This window comes from Vombatus ursinus, unplaced genomic scaffold (genome assembly GCF_900497805.2).
Source record: "Vombatus ursinus unplaced genomic scaffold, bare-nosed wombat genome assembly UNPS02010320.1, whole genome shotgun sequence".
Classification (NCBI taxonomy): domain Eukaryota; kingdom Metazoa; phylum Chordata; class Mammalia; order Diprotodontia; family Vombatidae; genus Vombatus; species Vombatus ursinus.
Window position 1 is genome coordinate 3,424,979 of NW_020950098.1, and position 23,328 is coordinate 3,448,306.

At 39.7% G+C, this 23,328-nt stretch overlaps 1 protein-coding gene across 2 annotated transcripts in view; it reads right to left on the bottom strand.

Annotated features, from left to right (window-relative positions):
* The window catches only part of IRAK3 (interleukin 1 receptor associated kinase 3), a 98,912-nt gene that overhangs the window by 63,965 nt on the left and 11,619 nt on the right, over positions 1-23,328 (bottom strand). Inside the window, exon 1 of one of the 2 annotated variants that reach the window (XM_027854144.1) lies at positions 18,825-18,999. The exons of the other annotated variant lie outside the window; for it this stretch is intronic. Coding sequence (XP_027709945.1) covers positions 18,825-18,978 — 154 coding nt within the window. The 5' untranslated portion in view covers positions 18,979-18,999. Of the gene's footprint in view, positions 1-18,824; positions 19,000-23,328 lie in introns of those variants that run through there. 2 annotated transcript variants of the gene reach the window in all.

Below are 23,328 nucleotides of genomic sequence, written 5' to 3' on the forward strand. Positions count from 1 at the left end.
CAGTTTACTTTGTATATGGAAATGCTCATTGTATTTAGTGTTTGTTGAGTTCAGAAAACAAAACAAAACAGGGGCAGCTAGGTGGTGAAGTGGATAGAGCACCAGTTGTGGAGTTGGGAGGATCGAAGTTCAAATCTGCCCTCAGACACTTGATACTTACTTACTAGCTGTGCGACCCTAGGCAAGTCACTTAACCCCATTGCCTAGCAGGGGAAAAAAAAGAAAAGAAAAACCAGAAAAACAAACAAACTCTGATGGAGAAACAAAAAACAACAAAAACAACACTCAAATCCTTTGAGGTACATTGTTATTATTTTCACCATTTTAGAGATGAGGAAATTGAGGTGGCAAAATGGAAAGTGCTAGTGCCTAGAGTCAGGAGGACCTGAATTCAAATACGGCCTCAGCTACTTACTAGCAGTGTGAACTTGGGCAAGTCACTTAGCCTTGTTTGCCTCAGTTTCCTCATCTGTAAAATGAGCTGGAGAAGGAAATGGCAAACCACTCCAGTATCTCTGCCAAGAAAACCCCAAATGGGGTCACGAAGAGTCAAACATGACTGAAACAACTCAACAACAACAATAACAACAACAACAACAGATGAAGGGACTTATCCAGGGTCACACAGTAAGTGTCTGAAGCAGGATTCACACTCAAGTCTTCTTGACTCCAAGTCCAGCATGCTGTCCACTCCACCACCTAGTTGCCATGATATTTTATAGCTTCCCAGCATGAATTTGAAATCTTAAGTGTATTTTAAAGTAGAGTAGGGATGAACAAAGAAGATAACATCCAAATCCTTAAATATATTCATGGAATCCAGCATGATTTCAGTAAAGAATTTATGCTGGTTAATACTAGATATCATCATTCTTCCCCCTCTCCTATGTACTACAGAGAGTCACTCTTGTGCTTTGTATCAAAATTATAGGATTGTCGATAAGGCCACAGAACAAGAAGTAAGTTCCATGATTAGGTATTGAAACCAATCTCAATGTGAAGAAAAGGTTTGTTCCTTAACTGCTATGCAATTATTGTGTTCTCAGACCCACAATCAGGAGGACCCTAGGAACCACCACTGTCAAAAGTCACAGTAAGAGGTGGGAAATTCCCAAATTCCACAGTCCTTGGTGGTAGGACTGATGATAAACACTTGGAAATCCCTGTCCCAGACAAAATGAGAAAAGTTCTTTGGGGAAACTACCTCCAGGTGGCCATTGGCAGTCCCCAAAGCAATCAGTCAATAAACATTTATTAAGTACTTACTTTACTGTGCTAAGTTCTGGGAATATAAATACAAGGGGAACAAAGACAGTCCCCATCCATAGAGAGCTTACATTCTAATGGGGAAAGGTAATCCACAAAAGGAGGGAAAGGAAGAATGGGAAAGGGCAGCAACCTAGAGGACTGTAGGAAGAGGGATGAGATGTGATTAAATATTGGTCCTGGGAAAAGCCCTCCAATCAAAGGTCATATTCTCAGATTAGACTTCTCATGTGTGAATTCCAGGGCTGCAGTGAGTTTCCAGGGTGATGAAGTTTCTGCAGCATGGTAGACAAAATCTAAAATGTGGCCTAGAAAGGAATGAACATCATGATCTCCCTCCACCTCTTGCGGGTTCCCCAGTCTTCTCAATATCTGTCTCATCTCTTAGCCTTCCCAGTCATGAGTGGGTCCTCAGAGGTCTGAGCCTTCAGTTTTATTGGTCTCTAGAGATATGTCTACACTGAGCTTAGCAGAGTGCCTGGCATATAGTAGGTGTTTAACAAATGTTTATTGATTGATGGCTTGATTAAGTATGATGGAGTCCTAAAGCTGCCTCCAACCCCAATATTCTAACTTCCTTATGGGTCACACTGAACAGCATGCCTGCTGCCCCTAGCTAGCCACTGCCCCCAGATCCAATCCACATATTTGAACAGGTGTATTCTTGTATCCAACCACAATCACATCATCCATTGAGCCCAAGACAGGACCACAATATCTAACTATCCATCTTAACCAGATAGGACTGCAATAGCTAGCTAATCAGAAAGCAGCATAGCTAGGATGTCTGGCCACCGAACCATAGCATGGACCCCCTCCCCTATTATCTAATCCCTTAACAAGCCCCTCCTGTTTTTCTAATATTGATCATATTCCTATATTCTATGTAAATTTTGATTGTGTAATCAGCATCATATACTCTATAAAATTGCTTACTGAAATTGCCAGTTCCTCTAAGAAACTTAGCCACTCACCAGAGCATGAAACCACAAATTCACAATACATCTCTCTAACTGGCTTGGAGTCAGCCTGACTCTTTAAAATTCTTTGAGACATCTCACCACATCGCAACTTGACCCTCATCAAGTATACTATCTGAAATGAAATGCCCTGGGAAAAGCACAATGCCTTGCACACAGTAGGCCCTGAATAAATTTTGTAGAATAAAATTAAATTGAATTGGTGTCACATCTTCACATTATCAGTTCTACTTGTGAGTAATTTGATTTGTTTAAACTCCGAGCAAGCTATACATAGATTGCAATGGGCAAATTCCCTCGCTTTAAAGTAATTTTCCGTTACAAAACAGTCCTGGCCTGCTTTTCCTTGTAAACTGAAAAAACACATTATGCTTTACATGTTTTCTTTGTGATTGCTGCCAAATATCGTGCAAACAAAATTGAAAGGTGGAAATGAAAAATGTAGTCATGCAGAAAGGGGGTGCTGGGCAGAAAAAAATTGGGAACCAATGACTAATCTAACTTTGAGTGGCAGCTCTCTTTATTAAAAATGAAACATATACACACATTAAGTGAGGATGATGTATTCGCTTCAAATGCATGGTTAGGCTGCAAAAGAACAGCTACAACTAAGTATTTCATGAAAGTGAATTGGAATGTCTCTATCCTTCCCTGGCTTTTCAAAACTGATAAAGAGGTGGCCCTTCTCCTTGGCAAGGCCAGCCCTTCCATCCAGACTCTGGATCCCATTTCCTCTGACCATCTCCAGCAAATTTCCTCTACTATCATTCCTCCTTTTTTCAATTCCTTAATCTCTCCTTATCTATCGGTATCTTTCCTAATACCTACAAGAACCCTCAAATCTACTCAATCCTTAAAAAAAATTCACTAGATTCTACCACCTCTGCTAGGTCCTATCTACTTCTTCTCCCTTTTTCATCTAGTCAACTACACTCAGTGATTTTACCTCCTCTCCATTCATTCCCTTCCAAACCCTCTATAAATTGGCTTCTGATTTCATCATTCAATTCTACTCTCTGCAAAGTTTTAAATAATCTCTCAATTCCTACGGCTCGTTTTTTTTTTCTCAATCCTTATCCTTCTTGCTCTCTCTGTAGTATTTGACCAATGAGTGTTAACCAACTTCTCCCCCTGAAAACTGTCTACTCTTGGGGCTTTTGTGACATTGCTCTGTAGGTTTTCCTCCTATTTGCCTGACTACTCCTTCTCAGTCTTCTTTGCTCTATTTTTATCCAAGTCATCCCTAGTAATTTTGTATCTCAAGGCCCCATTCTGGGCCCTTTTCTCCCATCAGCTCCTATGGGTTCAGCCATCATCTCTATGCAGACTACTGTCAGAGCAATATATCCAGCTCTAGTTGCTTGAGCTCCAATGCCATACCACTGACTGCCTGCAGACCCCACAAGCACCTCAAATTCACTAAGTCTAAAACAGAACTCATGATCTTTCCCCTAAAACTCATCCTTCTTCTGAACTCTATTACTGTCAAGGCACCACCATCCTTGGGTCATTAACTACCTCAGTGTCATCATCCACTCCTAGCTTTCACTCCCTCCACATATCTATCTAATCAGTTGCCAATCTTGTTTTTATCTCTACATCATCTCTGGTATTGTCCCTTTCTCTCCACCTTGGAGACCTCCCTCTCCCACTATCATCATCCTAATTCAGACCCTCCATCACCTGTTATCTGGGCTATTACAATAACCTTCTACTTGGTCACTTTGCCTCAAGTCTGTCCCCACTCCAAAACATCCTCCAAATTGTTGCCAAAGTAATTTTTGTAAGGTGAAGATTTAACTATAACATCCTATTACACATACTCTCTCTCTTCTCTCTCTCTCTCCTCCCCTTCCTCCTCCTCCTCCTCTTCCTCCTCCTCCTCCTCTTCTTCTTCTTCTTCTTCTTCTTCTTCTTCTTCTTCTTCCTCTTCTTCTTCTTCCTTCTTGTTTTCTTACATATTACTCTCCTTGACAAACTCAACAGTTCAAGAATACTGGCCTACTTGCCATTCCTTACAGACAATACTCCATGTATTGGTACCTTTGTATTGGCTGTCCCTCATTCCAGGAATGCCCTCCCTTTTCACCTCTGCCTCTTAGAATCTCTGACTTCCTTCCCAACTCAGCTCAAGAGTCACCTTCTGCAGAGAGCCTTCCCTTCTAAAGTGACATTACATCATATCTACTCCATATGCATCTTGTATTTATGTTCAAGTCTCCCACACTAGAATGGAAGCTCCTTGAGGGCAGGGACTGTTTTTCTCTTCCTCTCCTCTTTTCTGGCTTAGCACTGTGCCAGGCTAGTAGTAAGCACTTAATAAATGTTTATTCAGACTTAGTTGTTCTCAGCAATACAATGATTCAAGACAATTCTGAAAGACTTATGATGAAAAATGCTATATATCTCCAGGGAAAGAATGGACAGATTCTGAACACAGATAGATGTATATCTTTTGTTTACTTTATTTTTCTTGGGGATTTTTTATCTGTATTTTCCTTCACAACATGACTACAATGAAAATATGTTTTGCATGACTGCACAAGTATAACCTATATCAGATTGCTTGCTTTCTCAACGCAGGGGAGGAGGGAAAGAAGCAAAGGAGAGAATTTGGAACTCAAAAAGATTTAAAAAACAAATGTTAAAAATGGTTTTTATATGTAATTGGGAAAAATATTAAATTATAAAAAAGGAAAAAAATACTCATTCATTGATTATAAGGACTGACTGATAAGAATGTATGTTTTCTTCTATCTCCCTGAATTACCTTTGTATTCATCTCCTGTTTCAACCTAGGAGGCAATAGGTAAGGCATATTAAACATCTGGAGATTTTTAGAATGCCTACCAATACAGTGCTCCATGGAAGTCCTGCTTCCTAACCTCCTCCTGATCTAGAGGTCATCCTGAATTTTTGAAAATTAAGCCAGTGATTAGAGTCTTACCTCTGTCAGGCCCTACCAATGAGAAAAAGCTTTGAGCACCAAATTGTCCACACAGCCACAGTATTTTTTTTGGCCAAAACAGTGCCAGAAGACTTTCTAAGTCCTAGAGGAAATATGTCCTGAATGGGTGATTAGCACTTATGAAATCACACGTCACTGATGAATACCTAAGCATTTCTATGTGTATTGAACAAATGGCACTTAAAGGAAGTGGGTTGGAGATACGACTCTTAAAACAGATTTCTTTTTGACCCATTGACTGGCCTGTTTGGTTAAGGTTCATTTTCCAAAGCAGCGTTAACCACTTGGGCTAAATCTTTTCCGTCTGTGGATAAAGCTCAAATTGCAGGGAGACAGATTAGTTTTGGAGCAGAAGTTATCCTAAATATAGGGTAATAATAAGGGACTGGTCAGTGATCTCATTGGTCTGGTGAAGTCCCAGATGAGGTAACTCCCTCAAAGAATGCAGATCAACAACTTAAAGTCTTAGAGAGTTGCCTGGGGCACTGAGAGGTTAAGTCAACACAATCAATATAGTTAAAAGAAGAATCTCCTAGGTCTGCTGACTATGCACTATAGCACACTATGTCTAGTGGACCTAGCATGACTCAGTGAAAAGTTGCAGTCTGAGAAAAAAAAATATGCAGTAAACAATTAGCCCTTGGACCATAGCATCTTCTTGAAAGTATTGTCAGAATTAAAGAAGAAGCACCAGAGAGGCTTTGTGTATACACAAACACACACACACACACATACACACACGGTATAGTATAGTATAGCATATGTGTGTATAGTATAGTCTAGTAGATATATGTGTGTGTATAATATAGTATAGTACAGTGTAGTGTGTATGTATATTATGCAATACTATGTAATGACAGCTCTATCCCAGATGTTATAGGGAAGTGTGAACAAGCCACTAACCCTTAACAGTCTCAGTGTCTTCATCCAAGAAAGACTATGTTAGAGAAGACATGGTTAAGGACTTGAACAGTACGTACCTTCTGAAACAAAATGCTAAATTTGTGTCTACTATCTCCAATCACTGGACAGATGAGGGCTTCACTATATGGCAAATACACATATCCCACAATATCTAGATTCCTTGGGCCATATATTAAAATCTCAATGAAAGCAATGCAGACTCCATACTTTGATTTAGAGTAAATTTGAATTACAAAGTCTATTCATTCAACGAATATTTATAAAATGTCCACTCTTTGAAGAGCATCATGTTAGGCACTAGGGAAGACATAAAATTTAGATAAGACATAGTCCCTGAGCTCATGACACATTTTAAGAGGAGGAAAATATGCAAACACAAATAATTAAAGTGCTGAATTAAATCAAAATATACTAAGAATAAAAATAAATATATAAATAAATAATAAAATACATAAAAAACATAAATAAATAATAAAAATAAACTAAATTAAAACATACATAATAACACAATATTATACATGTGAGGTCCAAAGAGGAAGCTATTATTAACCAGGAGGATAAGGATGGGACACAGAACAAAACCCCAAAAAGGGTGAGGCAAATGAGGTACTTGCCTTTGGCTCACAGAGAGCTGAAGGGGGCAGAAGGGATATACTTTTCATTGCCCAGGCACACCATGACAGTTAGAAGAGTGAGTTGTAAGTATACATTCTTGCTTCGTGTGCAATCCTAGCTAATTACAGTCCCGTGCCATGGAGACAATGATAGTTGGGTAGAATCTAAGGAATCGATAGGACCTTAAGGAAGAAGGACTGTGTGACCCTAGGCAAGTCATTTAACCCCAATTGCCTCAACAAAAACAAAAAAAATAAAAATAAAAATAAGAAGGAAACATTCTAGGCACAGGGAACGATATGAACAAAGGTCCAGGGGCAGAAGAGTCCAGTTTACTTTCGGTACAGCCGGAGTTAGTTGTTCAAGCTAGAGCACAATGTATAAGCAAAGACAAACCTCAGCACGAGATTGCAGAAGGCCTTGAAAGCCAGGTAGAAGAGTATGAATTTATTTAGTAAGAAGGCAAAGGGGAACCACTAAAGATTTTTGAGCACAGAAGTGACATGACCCAATTGACATATAGGGAATTTTATTCTGGCAGTAGTATGAACAATGTATAGCACATGCTCTGAGATTTTTCTCTTATCCCCTCCTAGCACTAAAAGGATTGTCTCTCAGGGGGCAGCTGGCTACTTATCCCCTCAGGGGGAGTTTGAAGTGGTTTTCTAATGCTACAACTCATGAGCCCTCCCTGGTCTACTTCTCCAACTGATTATGATTTAATTTCAATGGATTAGGACTTAATATCAATTAGCCACCCAGATAGCTTTTAGGAATAGGTTTACTAAAGTGGTATAGTAACAACACAACAAAACTTCCTCCCAACACCGCCCCCCCCAAAGTCTGTAACACATTCTCCCACAAGTGCATACAGAGTCCATTGGAAAGCTGGTTCAAGCTTAGAAAGGAAATATGGCAAAGGAGTAATTCATAGCTCCTAGTTGCCGGAAGTCCTTTTCTCTTATTTTTGGGATTCTCATCAAGTTATCTTTAGGCGTGGTATAGCTTCTGTCCTTGTAGAGTTTTGAAGCTGCTTTTCCTTGGTGTTTCTAGGTTGTGCTTGGCTTCCAATGCAGACACTATCACCAGATCCTCCTAAAACAACAATAAATCCAATTCTTCTGGTCTTCCAAAGTTCTTAAGGTCTTCCTCTGGTCAAGTGAGGCAAGGGTGGGCTAGGGATGAAGCTGAAGGTTTTCTCCTTCCCTTCCTCCAAAGTGATTTCTTCTCAAAGCCTTGGCTGGAAGCTTCTACCCACTAAGCTGCCAGAAATTTTAATCCAAATTCTAAACTAGCTTTCCACTTTTATAAAAGGCTCATGGTTCATTACCAAGTTGCTCAAAACAGACTTCTTGTTCCATTTTGTCGAATTGCCTTTGATTGACTGATTCAATGGAGGTTTTTATAATTTGGATGAGATGATTGACTCAATCAACCCTCAACCTTGCAAATGAATTAGAAGAGAGAAAGAGAGAAAGAGAGAGAGAGAGAGAGAGAGAGAGAGAGAGAGAGAGAGAGAGAGAGTGTAGAGGCAGAATAGCCTTCAGGCTGGTCTTGAAGAAAAGATAAAATCTGGAACAATGGAGAGGGAAGAAGTTAACATTCCATGGGAGGAAAAGAGGGATTGGAGTGAGAAGGGAGGATATCACATGAAGAAAAAAGGTAGCAATGAGCATGGTATGTTGAAGGGGCCAAGGATTAGAACAATTTGCTTAAAGAAAAGAATTCATATAAAGTAATCTTAGTAGATAGGATTAGAAATGTAATGTAAGGTGACTAACATGGAAATGTTTTGCATGACTGCACATTTATAATCTATGTCAAATTGCTTGCCTTTTCAATGAGGGTCAGAGGGAGGGAAGGGAGGAAGGAAAAGAATTTGGTACTCAAAAAATTTAAAAAACAAATGTTAAAAATTGTTTTTACTTGTAATTGAGGAAAAAATAAAATTTTAAATTAAAAAAAAAAGGAAATTTAATTTCCTCCTTTAATTTTAATCTCCACAGAATGTGGAGAGCTTTGCATGTTGGTTTAATAAATTTGGTTTATTCCATAAGCAACAGGGAGCCATTGAAGGTTTTTGAGTAGAAGAATGACATCATGAAAGCTCTATTTTAGAAAAATTCTGGTGATATGTAGAACCTTTCATAATATACATAGGTTGATGGACCTGCAAACTCATTGATACTGGTTTACTCTCCAACAGTGCTACCAAAGTGGTCATTAGGGACATTCCCTGCCCCCATCTCAGCCTACCAGAGGTGGCCAGAAGATAGACCAGCACCACTAGCCACCACTGAAGGGAGTCATGGACTTTTCCTTTCCTCCCTCAAACCAACCACATAGCCTCATTGCCCAGTTCCCACCAGACAGAGGATGTCCACTATCAGCTGGATGTTGACCCTTACATCACTACCTTTGCTGGAGGTATTCCAAACTCTATTCCATTCTGACTCTTTGAGCTACTATCTTCTCATTCAGAGGCCACCTGCTTTATCACTGATCCCTAAGCTCCTCCTTACCTCTGCCTCATTGAGTCTCTCTCTTCCTTCATGATTCAGTTCAAGTACCACCTTCTACATGAAGCCTTTCCTGACCCCCTCAACTGCTAAGGCCCTCTTTCTGAAACTACCATGTATTAACTACTTTGCATTTATATCCTACATTTGTTCTGTATATAGTTCTATATGTCCTTGTCTCTTCTTCTTTTTTTTTTTTTGGTGAGGCAGTTGGGGTTAAGTGACTTGCCCAGGATCACACAGCTAAGAAGTATCAACTGTCTGAGGCCAGATTTGAACTCAGGTCCTCCTGACTCCAGGGCCGGTGCTCTATCCACTGCAACACCTAGCTGTCCCCAATGTCCTTGTCTCTTCTAATGGAATGTTAGCTTCTTATGAATAAGGATTCTTTTATTAACTATATACATGTCCCCAAAAACTAGCACGTGACATGGGGCTTATAGATTTAGAGATAGAGGGACCTCAGAAGTCATCAAGTCAAACTCATTTTTAGATGAGGAAACTGAGGTCCAAGAGATGTCAAGTTAATTGCCCAAGGTCACCCAGGTAGTAAATGGCAGGACCAGAATTTGAACCTAGGTCCTCTGATTAAATCCAATGCTTTTTCTACTGCACCACTTTGCATGTATTAACTCTCTCAGTGAGAAGTGAAATTGTGTGTTGCACGCTATTCACAAAGGTCTCTGGGATGAACTACTTTTAAAGAAGAGACTGTGGGAAAAGCATTGGAGCCAGAAAATCATGACTCTGCCATCTGTTTATGACCTGTGGGACCTTGACAAGTCACTTAATCTCTCCCAGCCTCCATATCCTTAAGGGATAGGGGGTGTTAGATAACCCCAAAGGTCTCTTTCATTTCTAAATCTATGATTCCATTAAATAAGTTCGATTTAAAAGGCACCACTCCAGAACTGAGATTTTATGCTCCCTCTCTCTGATGGCTCACCCTTCAATATTCTAATAGGTTTTCCCTTTTTCCTAATGATGCTGTTGTTCAGTCATTTCAGTTGTATCTGACTTTTTGTGACCCTATTTGGGGTTTTCTTGGCAAAGATACTGGAGGAGTTTGCCATTTCTTTCTCCAGCTCATTTTACAGATGAGGAACTGAGGCAAATAGGATTAAGTGACCTGCCCAAGGTCACACAGCTAGGAAGTATCTGAGGCCAGATTTGAACTCAGGAAGATGAGTCTTTCTGACTTCAGGCCAGCAATCTAGCTATTATATCACCTAGCTGCCCCTCAAATAACAATTAAGGTCTATTGTGTTGTTCACAGAAGTAATTCATTCCCAAATGGTAAAAGACTCTAAGAGATATAATTAGTATGTTGAAAGTGCCCAATTCACTTAAAAATCATCATAGAATGAAAGAGTTCTAATGGTGCTTAGAGATCATCTAGTCCAACTATCTCATTTTACAGTTAAGGAAACCGAGGCACAGATCGGTTTAGGTAAGTTGTTCATAGTCACAAAACAAGTTAAAGGCAAACCCAGAACTAAAATCCAGGTCTCCTGATTCTTAGCTATATGCTTCCTCCCCTAATATGTCATATTGTAATTTTTTTTATTTATTTCAATACTGAGAATGTTTATGTTACAACCGCTTGACCAAGACAACCCTGAGTGTATGTTCTTTGACATTTATAACTTTCTCTACTAATATTTCAGCCTGGGCTTGCACATGACTGATTGGGTATGTTCTTAATACAAAACAGATAAAAATAAATTATGAAGATCAGAATTAATATTTGGAGTCAATTTTATGAGAACAAGGTGTTTAAAAGGCAAATTAAGGACAGAATGCCTTCTGGGGAAACTGAGCATATCTCTCGGGGGTGGGAGTCAAAGTCAGAGAAGAGGTAAAGATAACATTCATAGCATTTCCTGGAAAGAGGGGGTTTTTGCTAGAAATACAAGCTTATCCCCTCTCAACAAACCGTGTTGAGCTAGTTTCGAAATTAGAACTAGCTTAGAAATATTTCATCTAATGATCCCAATTGGTTCAAAATCATTCAATATTCAGGAAGGAAATCAAAGCTATCATATTTATACTGTATACTTTCCTAGGTAGTGTTAACCACTGGGGACTTAAGTTCAATAAATCACATGCCCATGTATGCAAATAAATGTCTCAAGGGGTTTTTTAGAATAATGCAATACAACCTTATTTGGTATGTGTGTTTGTACATACAACCCCAGGCAAAATTCCCTACAAAGTTAAGATAATATTTTTACTGTTTGTCTTATGATAAGCTAATGATTTCTCTTTTTTTTCTCCAAAGCGTAGGAAGGGAAAAAACAAAACAAAACCAAAAAAAAAAACAAAAACAAAACCAACAACCCAACCTTCCCAATTAAAGTTTTTAATTACAGAAAAAGCAGAAAAATTCAAAATCACAACTCAGCCACCTTGCTTATGCCAAGCAGTAACAACAAAACCAAGTAACAATATTTTTGTTCTATTGAAATAATACATAAGTATACAATGTGTCACCCTTTCAGAGACTTTCACAACTTTCACTCCCACTTGAGGGGTAGGTCTATATTGCTATATTGCATTCTAGAGGTAACCCTTTGAGGAAGTACTTTTTTTTTTTTTTTTTGGTGAGGCAATTGGGGTTAAGTGACTTGCCCAGGGTCACACAGCTAGTGTCAACTGTCTGAGATCAAATGTGAACTCAGGTCCTCCTGACTCCAAGGCCAGAGCTCTATCCACTGCGCCACCTAGCTGCCCCTAGGAAGTACTTCTAACACCGGTACTCCCAAGCCTCCATTAATGTGTTTCCCATTTACAATCAACTGAATGGGCTTAATTAGCTCTTAGCAAAGGCAAAATAAGAACAGTAGTGTACATATGTGTGTGTGTGTATTATATGTGTATGTGTGTATATATATATTCATACATATTTTTGCTACAAATCTAGGGCTTACTCTCCCACAAATACCAAGAGAATCCATGGAAAAAATGGGCTCAAAATTAGAGTACAATGGCAGTAAGGTACATTTGTAGGAAACATATTTGCAAAGGTTAACTTACAACTTCTATTCCTATAGAATACTAGCCATTCTCATGGAGCCATCTTCAGTCATCCTGATCTATATCTGACCATTGGACCCAGATGGCTCTGGAGGAGAAAGTGAGACTGGTAACTTTGCCCAGTCCTCCCTCACTTAAATCCAATTCACTTGCATGTGATGGTATTACCTCCCTGATGTCATGGCATCACCTCCCTGATGTCACTATCCGCTTCAAGAACAAAGGACAAACTGCAAAGCTATTCTCATAGATCCTGGAAATCCTTTTCTATCTTCATTGAGTACTCACATAACCTCTTGGGTGCAAAATCTCTCTTGGGTTCATGGGTTGGCTTCTTTCTTGAGTCTATAGGTGGCCTCACTCTACCACAAGGGCCCATGCTCCATAAATCTGCTTCTTCCTTTGGGAGACTGTCTCTCTATGTGAGGGTCTATTCTTGAATGTCTGTTTCTACTCTTGGCTGGAGGCATTGTCTCTTATGGGTCTAGGAGCTTAGATGACATGATCAGTTAGAAAAGGTAGGGAGGAGATAAAGTCTCAAGTGTCTTCTCCACAAAGCTCACCCCAGTCTAGACTCCCCAAATTCTGAATATATGTATATATAGTTTTATATTATAAATATTCAGATACATGTGTGCATGTATATGTGTATGTATATATACATACACATACACATACATACATACATACATATATACATACACATACGTAATCTCCAAGGGGCATGACTGATTCTCTAAGTATTTGCTGATTCTCTAAGATATTTTCTGTGTGGTGTCAGTTGCCTTTATACAATGGCCAAGGCTCTGTAATCCTCTCAGGTAACTTAAATACTTGTTCCCTCATTATTGTAGTGTTATAGGAAAACTCCTTAACATCTCCTTAATACATTGTGATTACTTTCTAAGCTAAGTGACTACATCAACTACATCAACTGGTGGGAAGGGATTTCCTCCCTTACATATAGGCCAACATATTCAAGGAAACTCTTTGCTTTTTATCTTTATGGGTAACTGAAGAGTAGAAATTCTTAAGGGGGAGTGGGGTAGAGACAAGCACTAATTAAGTGCTTTCTACATGTCATCACTATGCTAAGTGATTTACAAATATTGTCTCATTTGGTCCTCATAACAACCCTACAAAGTGGGTCCTACTATTTTTATCCCCATTTTACAGAATAGGAAACTGAGGTTAAATGACTTGTCTAGGGACCCACAGCTAATAAATGTCTGAGACCCAGTTTCATGGTATTGATAAAAACACTTACAATTACTCTATTTGTACAGAAGAAAAAAATAAAATACAAATTGTTATACAATACATGGAAAAAAGCACATCAGGGGCAGCTAGGTGTTGCAGCGGATAGAGCACCGGCCCTAGAGTCAGGAAGACCTGAGTTTAAATTTGGCCTCAGACACTTGACAAAGAAGATTGTGAGAATATAGGATGTTAAGGTCTTCAGACCACAACATATGGGGGTATATAGAGGTAGGGAATCAGCAACAGTCCTCTGATAGGCTGCTATCAGAACTGGCATACTCAGTTTCTGCTATGTTCTCATGTCTTCTCTTAGTCAATGTATAGGATGCCTAGGCAATTTCTTGCCTCTAAGTCAGGAACATTCACTGAGGTAGGCAAGGTCTTGTGTTTTATCAAGAGGGGACTGGTTCTTGCTCAGAAACACATTATTAGTTTCTCATTCCTGATATCCTAGGCAGGGAAACTCTAGGAAATGGTGATCAAGGTTCTATCCATATAAGCACGAAACATAGAATTTCCAACATGAGGTATATTTGTTTCCATAAAAGAGAAAGAGAAGAGTCAGGCTGGCTCAGAGAAGACCCTCCCCCAAGCCAAAGAGATTTTTTAGACTATCATGCTCTAACCCTCAGGAAATTAATTAAATCTCAATTAGAAACATAGGACACTTTGGACTATGACAGATAAAGAATTTACATTCTCCTGAGCCAACCCTTAGCATTTTTTTTATGTGAGAAATTTTTTCATGATGTTAAGAGGAAATCTGCTTCTCTGCAACTTCTACCTATTTCTTTCTACCGGTGCAAAGCAGAACAAGCCTAGTTCCTCTTTTATGTGATGGTGCTTCCAAAACTTGAAGACAACAATATGGTGGGTATAGTGGCAAGTCTACTGGATGTGGAGTGAGTCGCTCCAAGTTCCAATATCACCTCTCCTACTACTTGCTACTTTAGTGACTTAGAAATCACTGGACTTCTCTGGTCTTCAGTTTCTTTATCTGTAAAATAAGGGTGTTGAACTTAACTTACCTCTAAGGCCTCTTTTACCTCTAATTTTACAATATGATATTGACCATGCATGCTCTGGGTCCAGTGTATCTGGAAAATATGGCAACTGAAGAAGACAAGTTCAGGGGGCCCCTTAACAATGATATCTATACTAAAACTTCTGTTCATCAGGCTATTTAGCAGGAAATGTTCTTCAGCTTATCTTCAAAATGCAACATCTCCAATCTCCTCTATTTATACAAAATTACATAATTTCAAAAGCAGAGAAAACCTCAGAAGCTATCTAATCTTACCCAACTCTACAGGAATATGTTTTTACCACATTTCCAGCAAATGGTCATCCATGTTTGGTAGATCTCCAATGGTGATGCTAATAAAAATTCTAGGTAGTTTTTATTTTAGATAACATTGTTTCTTATATTGCTTATATTGCTTATAACTTTCAGAGGTATGATTTCAAGGCATTGTGTTCCAAGGAAATCATATAGCCAGACTCCCATAGGCTATCACTTCTCTGCTGTAAATTGGATGGCGATGGGCATAGCATAGAATCACAGAATCTCAGAGTTGGAAGAATACTAAGAGGTCTAAACTGTAACTGAACAAAAATAGCTTCTTATGACATACCAGACAAGTAGTATTCAATCATTGCTTGAACACCTCCAATGCGTAGGCAACTCATTCTACTATTGAATAACTCTATTTGTTAGGAAAATTGCCTTCTCATTAAACCTAAACTTCCCTCTTTGAAACTTCTACCATTGATCTTCTGCTATGCCTTTTGGGCCCAAGCAGAATAAGACTAATTGCTCTTCAGACACTTGAAAGCATTTCTTCCCAGAGCTCCAATTGCCCAAATTAGGAGAATGAATTCAAATGTACGAAATGAATCATTCCATGAAACTACATTGTACTGGGGAGAGTTGAACAGGGGATTGCTGATCACTTGACTTCCCCCACCCACAGTCCACTTGGTGAAATCACAGAATGTCAGGGGTCAAGTAACAAAGACAAAGAGATGTTAAAATCATATGTGAAATGTGAAGAAGTTGCTCACGCAAGTTTGAAGGAATTGGTTAGTAAACATTTATTTAGTGCCTACTATGCACCAAAGACTTTGTAAAATGCTGGGGATACAAAAAGAGGCCACAGGCAGTCAGCCTTCAAGGAGCTCACAATCTAATAGGGAAGACAAGTAAACAAATATATAGAAACAAGAATAAGCTACATACAGGATAAATAGGAAATAATTAAGAAAGGAAAGCCGTTAGAAGTAAGAGGGGTTGGAAAAAGCTTCCTATAAAAGATGAAATCATAGTTGGGACTTAAATGAAGCCAAGGAGGTAGTAGGTAGAGGAGAGAATTAAAGGGTAGCTATTGGCTGGCTGGCCAAAGGCTCAGCTACACCCTTAGTGGTTTTTTAAAAAATAAAAACAAACTCACTAAGAAAACAATCAAGGAAGGAAAAAAATCACTCCTCATTTACTTGAGAACCGATTCCCCACCTCCACCTTCAGTAGCAAAGAAGACAGTCAGTCATGGAGTCAAGAATGAATTAACCCTGGCAGTTGGGAGTAGAGCTACAGAGAGGTGAAGAAGACCCATGAAGCCAGCACAGTAAACTGCCCAGCAGTGTTGCTCTGTCTAAAAAAAGCAATGGAAGGATACCACAAGAAAAGAAAGGATCTTAGGACCCTGCAGTGCCAGAGACTTGAGTTGCCTTGGCTACTTGTGTTCTCTGTGTGTCTCTTTTATTAGCATAGTTTAAATGTGTTTCTGCTCTTTGTGCTGACTCTATGTGTACTTGTGGGAGAGTGTACCCCAGGTTTGTAGAAGAATATTTTATCAGTATTGCTCTTCTGATGCCATCTCAGTGAATGCTTTTGCTTTCAGCTACTGGCTGTCTATCAGAGGTAACTACACTGGTGGGGGCTCATGAGCAATAGTTTTAAAAGTAAAGATCCACAGAATACCTTGAGAATAGTTACTCCCTTGGGGACCCAACATCCAAGAGTACATGGAAGGGTAGTTCCAGAAAAAGTGCTACATATTAAACTACTCATTAAGATAAAAGATGATTAAATCTAAGAAAGGTAGAATAATGAATGGTGGTAGAGCAGAGAACATAGGACAAAGAATAGAGAAGCCTAAGTTTTAGCCCTAGCTTGCCACCAACTAAGTATTGGGCAAGCCACTTTACTTCTAAGGTCTTCAGTTTGTCCCTAAAGTGACAGACAAAGGATTGAACAACACAATCTACAGTTCCTTGCAGCTCTCAAACTTTGTGATTTTATGAGAGCTATGCTTCACAAAGTCCAAAGTTGTACTGGTAAATATTTAACAACTGGCTCTCCAGAGTAAGGGGAAAATACAAGCATGACACACTTTAAAATTTAATCTGCATTATTAACATTTTCTCCATTATTTTCTTAAGATTAGACAATCAATAAAAAAATAAATCAAGCCCTGGTTTGTAGGTGTACTGACTTCTGAGACATAAATGCTCATGCTGAAAATTTTATTATCGGCTCTTTAAGAGCCAGTACAGGTTGGTTCAAGTAGATCCCTACAAAAGTTCCACTCCACTACATAGCATCGTGGTGATCCTAAGTTCTGGAAGGCTATGCCATGGGAAGTCTAAGTTTTGAATATAGGCCAGGATGCCTGTTACCTGAAAACTAGCCTTGTAACCAGAGGTTTGGCTATAACAAACAAAATAATCTTGGACATGATCAACCCACAAAGATCACTTGTAATGGTATGGAAGGGCCTGGCTTCACCTTGTATTTATAATGGTGTTCCCGCTACAGATGAAAGCACAGATCCTTTGAAGTATTACTACGGAAATCCTTAGGTAGAAATATTGTCCAAGCCACTGTACACTATAGGAAGATGGTAGACCAGAGAAGGAAATGGAAGTCCCCATTTTCACTGAAAATCTGTCTTCTTTGTAAATAACAAAAGATCCTTGTCTGAGATTTTTACTAGGGGACCCAGAATTTGTGCCCCTATTCACCAAATAGGCAACTTCTCCCTATGACTCATACCCATCTGTGTATAAATTTAATAGGTATTATCTCAGATAATTAAAACATATACATATATCTATACATACATTTACTTTTAACTATATTAACTGAGGACACAATGACTGTCTACACAAAGTAGAAACATTCATGTGGCCAAAAAAAATGCCACTAAGGAAAAAAGATTTTTGATCTATCTTATCCACATTAATCTACACATTCAGATAATTACTCAACTTTTCACATTTTCTTTAAAACAAAGGATAAAAAGATGAATTAATAAGATTGAAAAGTTAAAAGCCTTTCTTTGACCTGAAACCTTTATTCTATCCCGGGATCACAGGTTCCAAGGTGAAAGACACCCAAATGCCATGGAGCTCAAGCCCTTCATCTTCCAGATGCAGAAACTAAGGCCCAGAGAGTTGTAATGATTTGACCCCAGTCACACAAGTAGTAAGTAGCAGAGTAGGACTTTGATCCTATGTCCTCTGACAGTGCTCTTTCCACTATAGCAAGGTGATTTAAGCTGAAGGAAAATAAATTTAAGAAATTTTAAAGTCTATATACTTAGAATTATAAAGTATACAAAAATATATAATTATAAAGCACATTATAAAATATATAATTATATATACATAAATAATGTACACAAATGTACAATTATAAAGTTTAAACATTTTAAACTTGCCAAAGGGAACTTAACTTGTATGAGTTAGGTAGCACTGGAAACTTTAAAGGATAAAGGAATTTGGGAACAGTAATGCAAGTTAGAATTATCTGTGAACCTCTTACAAATAATACTACTCTTAATGTGGAAAAAAATGAAAATAATGTTTTGAGGAAATTGTCGCTTCCGATTTAAAATGCCACTTAACTTTTTTTTTTTTTTTTTGACAGGGTAGGGCAAGGCAAGAGAGTTAAAAAGTGTGCCTTCGGCCTACTTAGTTCTAAGAGATACCCCCAAGGTTATTCTGACCCAAGATAAAGGGATGAGCTGCTCTCTTAGGAAGTACTTAAAAGCCTTTCCAATGGAAAGAAAAGGATCTGATTTTGGTATAAATGAAACAGGCCTTCCACATCACCTGCACCCTCTTCTGAGGCTCATAGCGCAGGCTGGAGAAAGATCTCAGCCTTGGGCAAGCCACTGACTTCCTCAAATGCCTTCTAGCCGCCTCCGCTCGCGGGCCCCAGCTCCCCACTCGCGGGACAGCGCCCGCACTCACCGAGTCCCCGCCAGCCTAGCGCCCCATCGCAGGAGTCCAGGATAGAGCAGAAGCTGCCCAGGAGGGAAGGGGGCAGATCAAACAGAGGCAGGCTCGCGGGGAAGGCTGCGGGCTCCCGGAGCCTTCTCCTCCCGTCCACGGGCGCCCAAGCCATCGCTCCCTGGTGCCTGCGAACCCCTACTAACCGCTGCCTGCCGGTGCTTGGTTGACTTGGCGAAACAGGGGTGGAGAGGCAAGGGCTTCCTCCACCCCTCTCCCTAGGCGTACTCTTTCACAACTGCGGAAATCCTCCCCGCTACCATCACTCCCGTCGGAAGAGCTGTGTACCTTTGCCAACGCCAGAAGCTGGACAGGCGTCCTCTCCATGACGCAAACTGGAGTTACTGCTCCATCTAACAAGAGATTCCCAGCTGGAGAAACCCGCCCCGCCTCTGAACTTCTGAGGAAGGAACAAACCTTCCCTCCCATCCCTCCCCTGTCTTTCATTCATCTCCAGCCTCTGAGTTGGTGATTTTGTATTGGGGGTGGGGGGGGGAGAAAGCAGGAAGATCTTAGCTAAAAAACGGACCAAAAAATAATTGGAGAATGGGGCAATACTAATTAGATTTGGCCTGCCACCAGACAGATGGCGTTGGGAATACCCTTTGAATTTATGAAAAATCATAGATCTTAGCAGATCTTAGCGCCAGAAGGGACCACAAGATATTAACCAGGTCTAGCCCCCTGCCCTCAGGCAATTACAAAGGCCCACCTCGTTACAATTACCTCAATTCTGAGGAGATGGGTTTAAATCCTTTTTTTTTTTTTGGAATGATTTCTGGCAAAAAAAAAAAACTCAAAAAAAGATATTCAGAAATGGGTTGGGTCCCTTCTAGCTCTAAATCTTATAATGCTCTCATCCTCTGTATTATTTAGGAACGTTACATTATGCTTCCCTACTTATTTTGCTTCTTCCTCAAAAATTTGAGTCTTTCCTATAGATCAGTGATCAAACAATTTGATTTGAACATTTTTCTAGAAGAAATGCAGATGATTGGGGCAGCTAGGTGGTGCGGTGGATAGAGTACCCACCCTGGAGTCAGAAGGACCTGAGTTCAACTTGACATTAGTTGTTGTGACCCTGGGCAAGTCACTTAATCCTGATTGCTTCCAAAACAAAAAAAATGCAGATGATTAACAGCCATATAAAAATGCTCCAAATCACCAATAAGGAAAACTATTCTAATATTTCACCTCAATCTCAGCAAAATGTCAGAGATAACAAAAGACAAATTAGCAATGTTAGCAGGGGAAGTGAGAAGACAGATGTATTAATACATGGTTGGTGGAGCTGCAAATTGGTCCAACCAATCTAGAAATATGGGGAGGGGGGGAAGGAAGTCACTAAAATATTTATACCCTTTGACCCAACAATACCACTAAGGAGTATTTATCCCAAGGAGATCAAAGATGGAGAAAAATCCTTGATATATTCATAGCAGCCTTTTCTGTGGTAGCAAAAACAATAACAAAAACTAGAAGCAAAGTGGATGCCCATCAATTGGAGAATGGTTGTACATATTGCTGCATGCAATATGGTGGATTCAAATGCAGTAAGAAATGAAAAACATGAGGAATTAAGAGAAGCATAGAAAGGCTTGTATGAAATGGTATAAAGTGAGGAAAGTAGACTCCACAACACTATACACAATGACTACAATAATGTAAATGACAACACTAACAGGCAGCTGACCTAAGATTAAAGCTTCATAAGGATAGAGCTAGAAGAAGGCATAGCGGTAATTTTGATACAGCCTGTTCATTTTACCGAGGAAGAAACTGAGCCAAGAAAATTGCAGCAAATAGCTCAAGGTCACCAAGGTAGTAAATAGCCAAGCTGGAATGTAAATCCAGGTCTTCTGGCTACAGAGCCAGTATTTTGCCCACTGAACCACACTGTCCTTTAGGTCCAGAGCACAGATGAAACACACACATCCCTCCTCAGCAAAAGTGTGCTGAATATTGTATCCTCTGAATTGATGCACTGGCTTGGTCTGTAGATTGGTTTTTCTTTGCTACAAGGCTCTTAGCACTGTGCCTGGCACATGGTAGGTACTTAATAAATGTTTATTGACTGACTGAGAAGGGAAATGGCATGGGATGAGCAACTGTATGTATATTTACGTGTGTGTATGTACACACATACACATATATAGATATAGATATATACTTATATACACACATTTCAAAATTCAAACCTTGTTTGAAAACAATTTGGCTTCAACACCAAATCCAAGGGAAGGATTATTTCTGCACCCACTTAAAAACACACACACACACACACACACACACACACACACACACTTAAACTTTAATTTTTAAAGTATATAGTTACTTTCCCCTAGAAGAAGTCTAGCTTTGTGGTGGTGTCTGTTAAGAAATTTGAATCCGAGGTGGAGAAATTTCTTACCAGAAAAATGCAGCTCATTTTATTTGCCAACAGTTCCCGGGTCAAGGACCTGTTTTGCTTCAGGAAATGTTGGTCACTGTCCCTTGGTTCCTATTGTTGACTCTTTCTGGCAGGAGCTCTGGTTTCAATAATGTTTGAAAAATGCTTGCTTTTCTTTTTCTATAGGAGCTCTTTGCCTTTTGGCAGGCTATAAGCATAAATTTTTAAATAAAAAAAAAAAACACTCAGCTTTCTTCTTCTCATGGATTTGGAAATTGTTTCCCCTGAAAAGTGGACAAATCCCCCAAAGAAACCATTACTTCAAGATGTGAATAAGGTCAACCAGGCCTTGGAATGTAGGGAGGCCTGTCACATTACATAGCATAAGCGTACTGCATACATAACTGTTGACAATTATGTAGTAAATAGTTATACATATGTGGTAGTTTCCTGGTTTGTTGGGTTTTTCTTCTTGAGAAGGGATTAGAATCTGCATATTTTTTATTGCTGTTTTTCTGTGCTCTTAAAACAATATTGAATCTCTCCCCCCCCCCACCCTCCCTCTCTCTCTCTCTCTCTCTCTCTCCCCCCCCTCTCCCTCCCTCTCTCTCCCTCCCTTCCTTCATCTCTCCCCACTTCCTCCTTCCCTGCCCCTCTTCCTTCCTGCTTCACCCCCCTCCTGAAACTGGCCTTCCTATTTTTTTTCTCACCAGATGCCCCATCCCTGATTCTGTGCATTTTCACTTGCATTCTCCCTCTGCCCAGAATTCCTTCTCTCCTTATCTCTTTCTCCTTCTCCTGGCTTCCCTGACTTCCTTCCCTGACCTCCTTCCTTCCTAGGTCTCAACTAAAATCACAATTTTGCAAGAAGCTTTTCTCCAACCTCTTTAATGCTAGTGCCTTCTTTCTGAGATTATCTCCAGTTTATCCTACACATTTCTTGTTTGTCTGTCGTCTCCTCCATTAGATAATAAATTCTTTGCCTTTTAAAAAATCACCAGCACTAAGCACATAGTAGGCACTTAATAATGCTTGTTAATTTGACCTTAGGTCCAGTGAGGAAAAAAAAGTTGTTTGTTTATTTTTTAATTGAGGAAATCATCTAATTGCAAAACCTGATGTGCTGTTTCCAGTGCTCAGTCTCTTTACTGTAACATTTGACACCACTGACTACCTCTTTTCCTCTGAAATTCTCCTTCGTCTTGACCTCTGTGACAATACATTATTTTGGTTTCTTTTTTCTTACCTCTCCAACCACCCATCTTCTGTTTCCTTTGCTGGATCTTCTTCATGTAGACCCCTAATTGTAGGTATTCTCCAAGACTTCTCCTTATACTCATTTCCCTAGGAGAATTTCATCTGCTTTCATGGTTTCAACTATTACCTCTCCTTGGATGATTCCTAAATTCATATTTCAGTCCTGAGGAGGAGAAAGTGAGGCTGGTGACTCCGCACAGTCCTCTCTCACCTAAATCCAATTCTTGGATTGACTTGCAAGTCATGGCATCACCTTCCTGTTGTCATGGTCTGATGGGGCACTAATGATGGACCCCTAAAAGGCTCTAAACTTTTCCACATGGCCCTGGTCCCTGGCATTTCCCTGGGGCACCTGGCCCTTCCCAGTTAATAATCCTTTCAACTGCCCTTTCATGGTGGCCCCACCCCAGACCACTACTCCTTAATTCTATCTAGACCCCTTCTGTTACCTCCCAGTCACCCCAAGACTACTTGACCCTCGTAGATCACATCCAGATCTTCCCACAGTCTTCTGTATAAAAGGTCCATCTCACCTCCATTAAAGTGCTCAGATTCTGTAAGAGTCTGGCCTGGTTGTCAATACAAGCAATGCTCCGATTCTTAAAATATCGCCCACCTCACCCAGTGTTTTAATAAATCCTGTCTCTGACTGAAAGAAGGTATGGATTGAGTTCTTTCAAAGCAGGACCTGTGTCTGTTGCCCTTGAATTTTGGGGTTCCCACCACCCCTAGACCTCAACATATGGTTCCGAGCACCCCTAGACCTCAACAGGTCCTCTTCAAGAATGGCGGATAAACAACAAAATATTTGAATCCTGA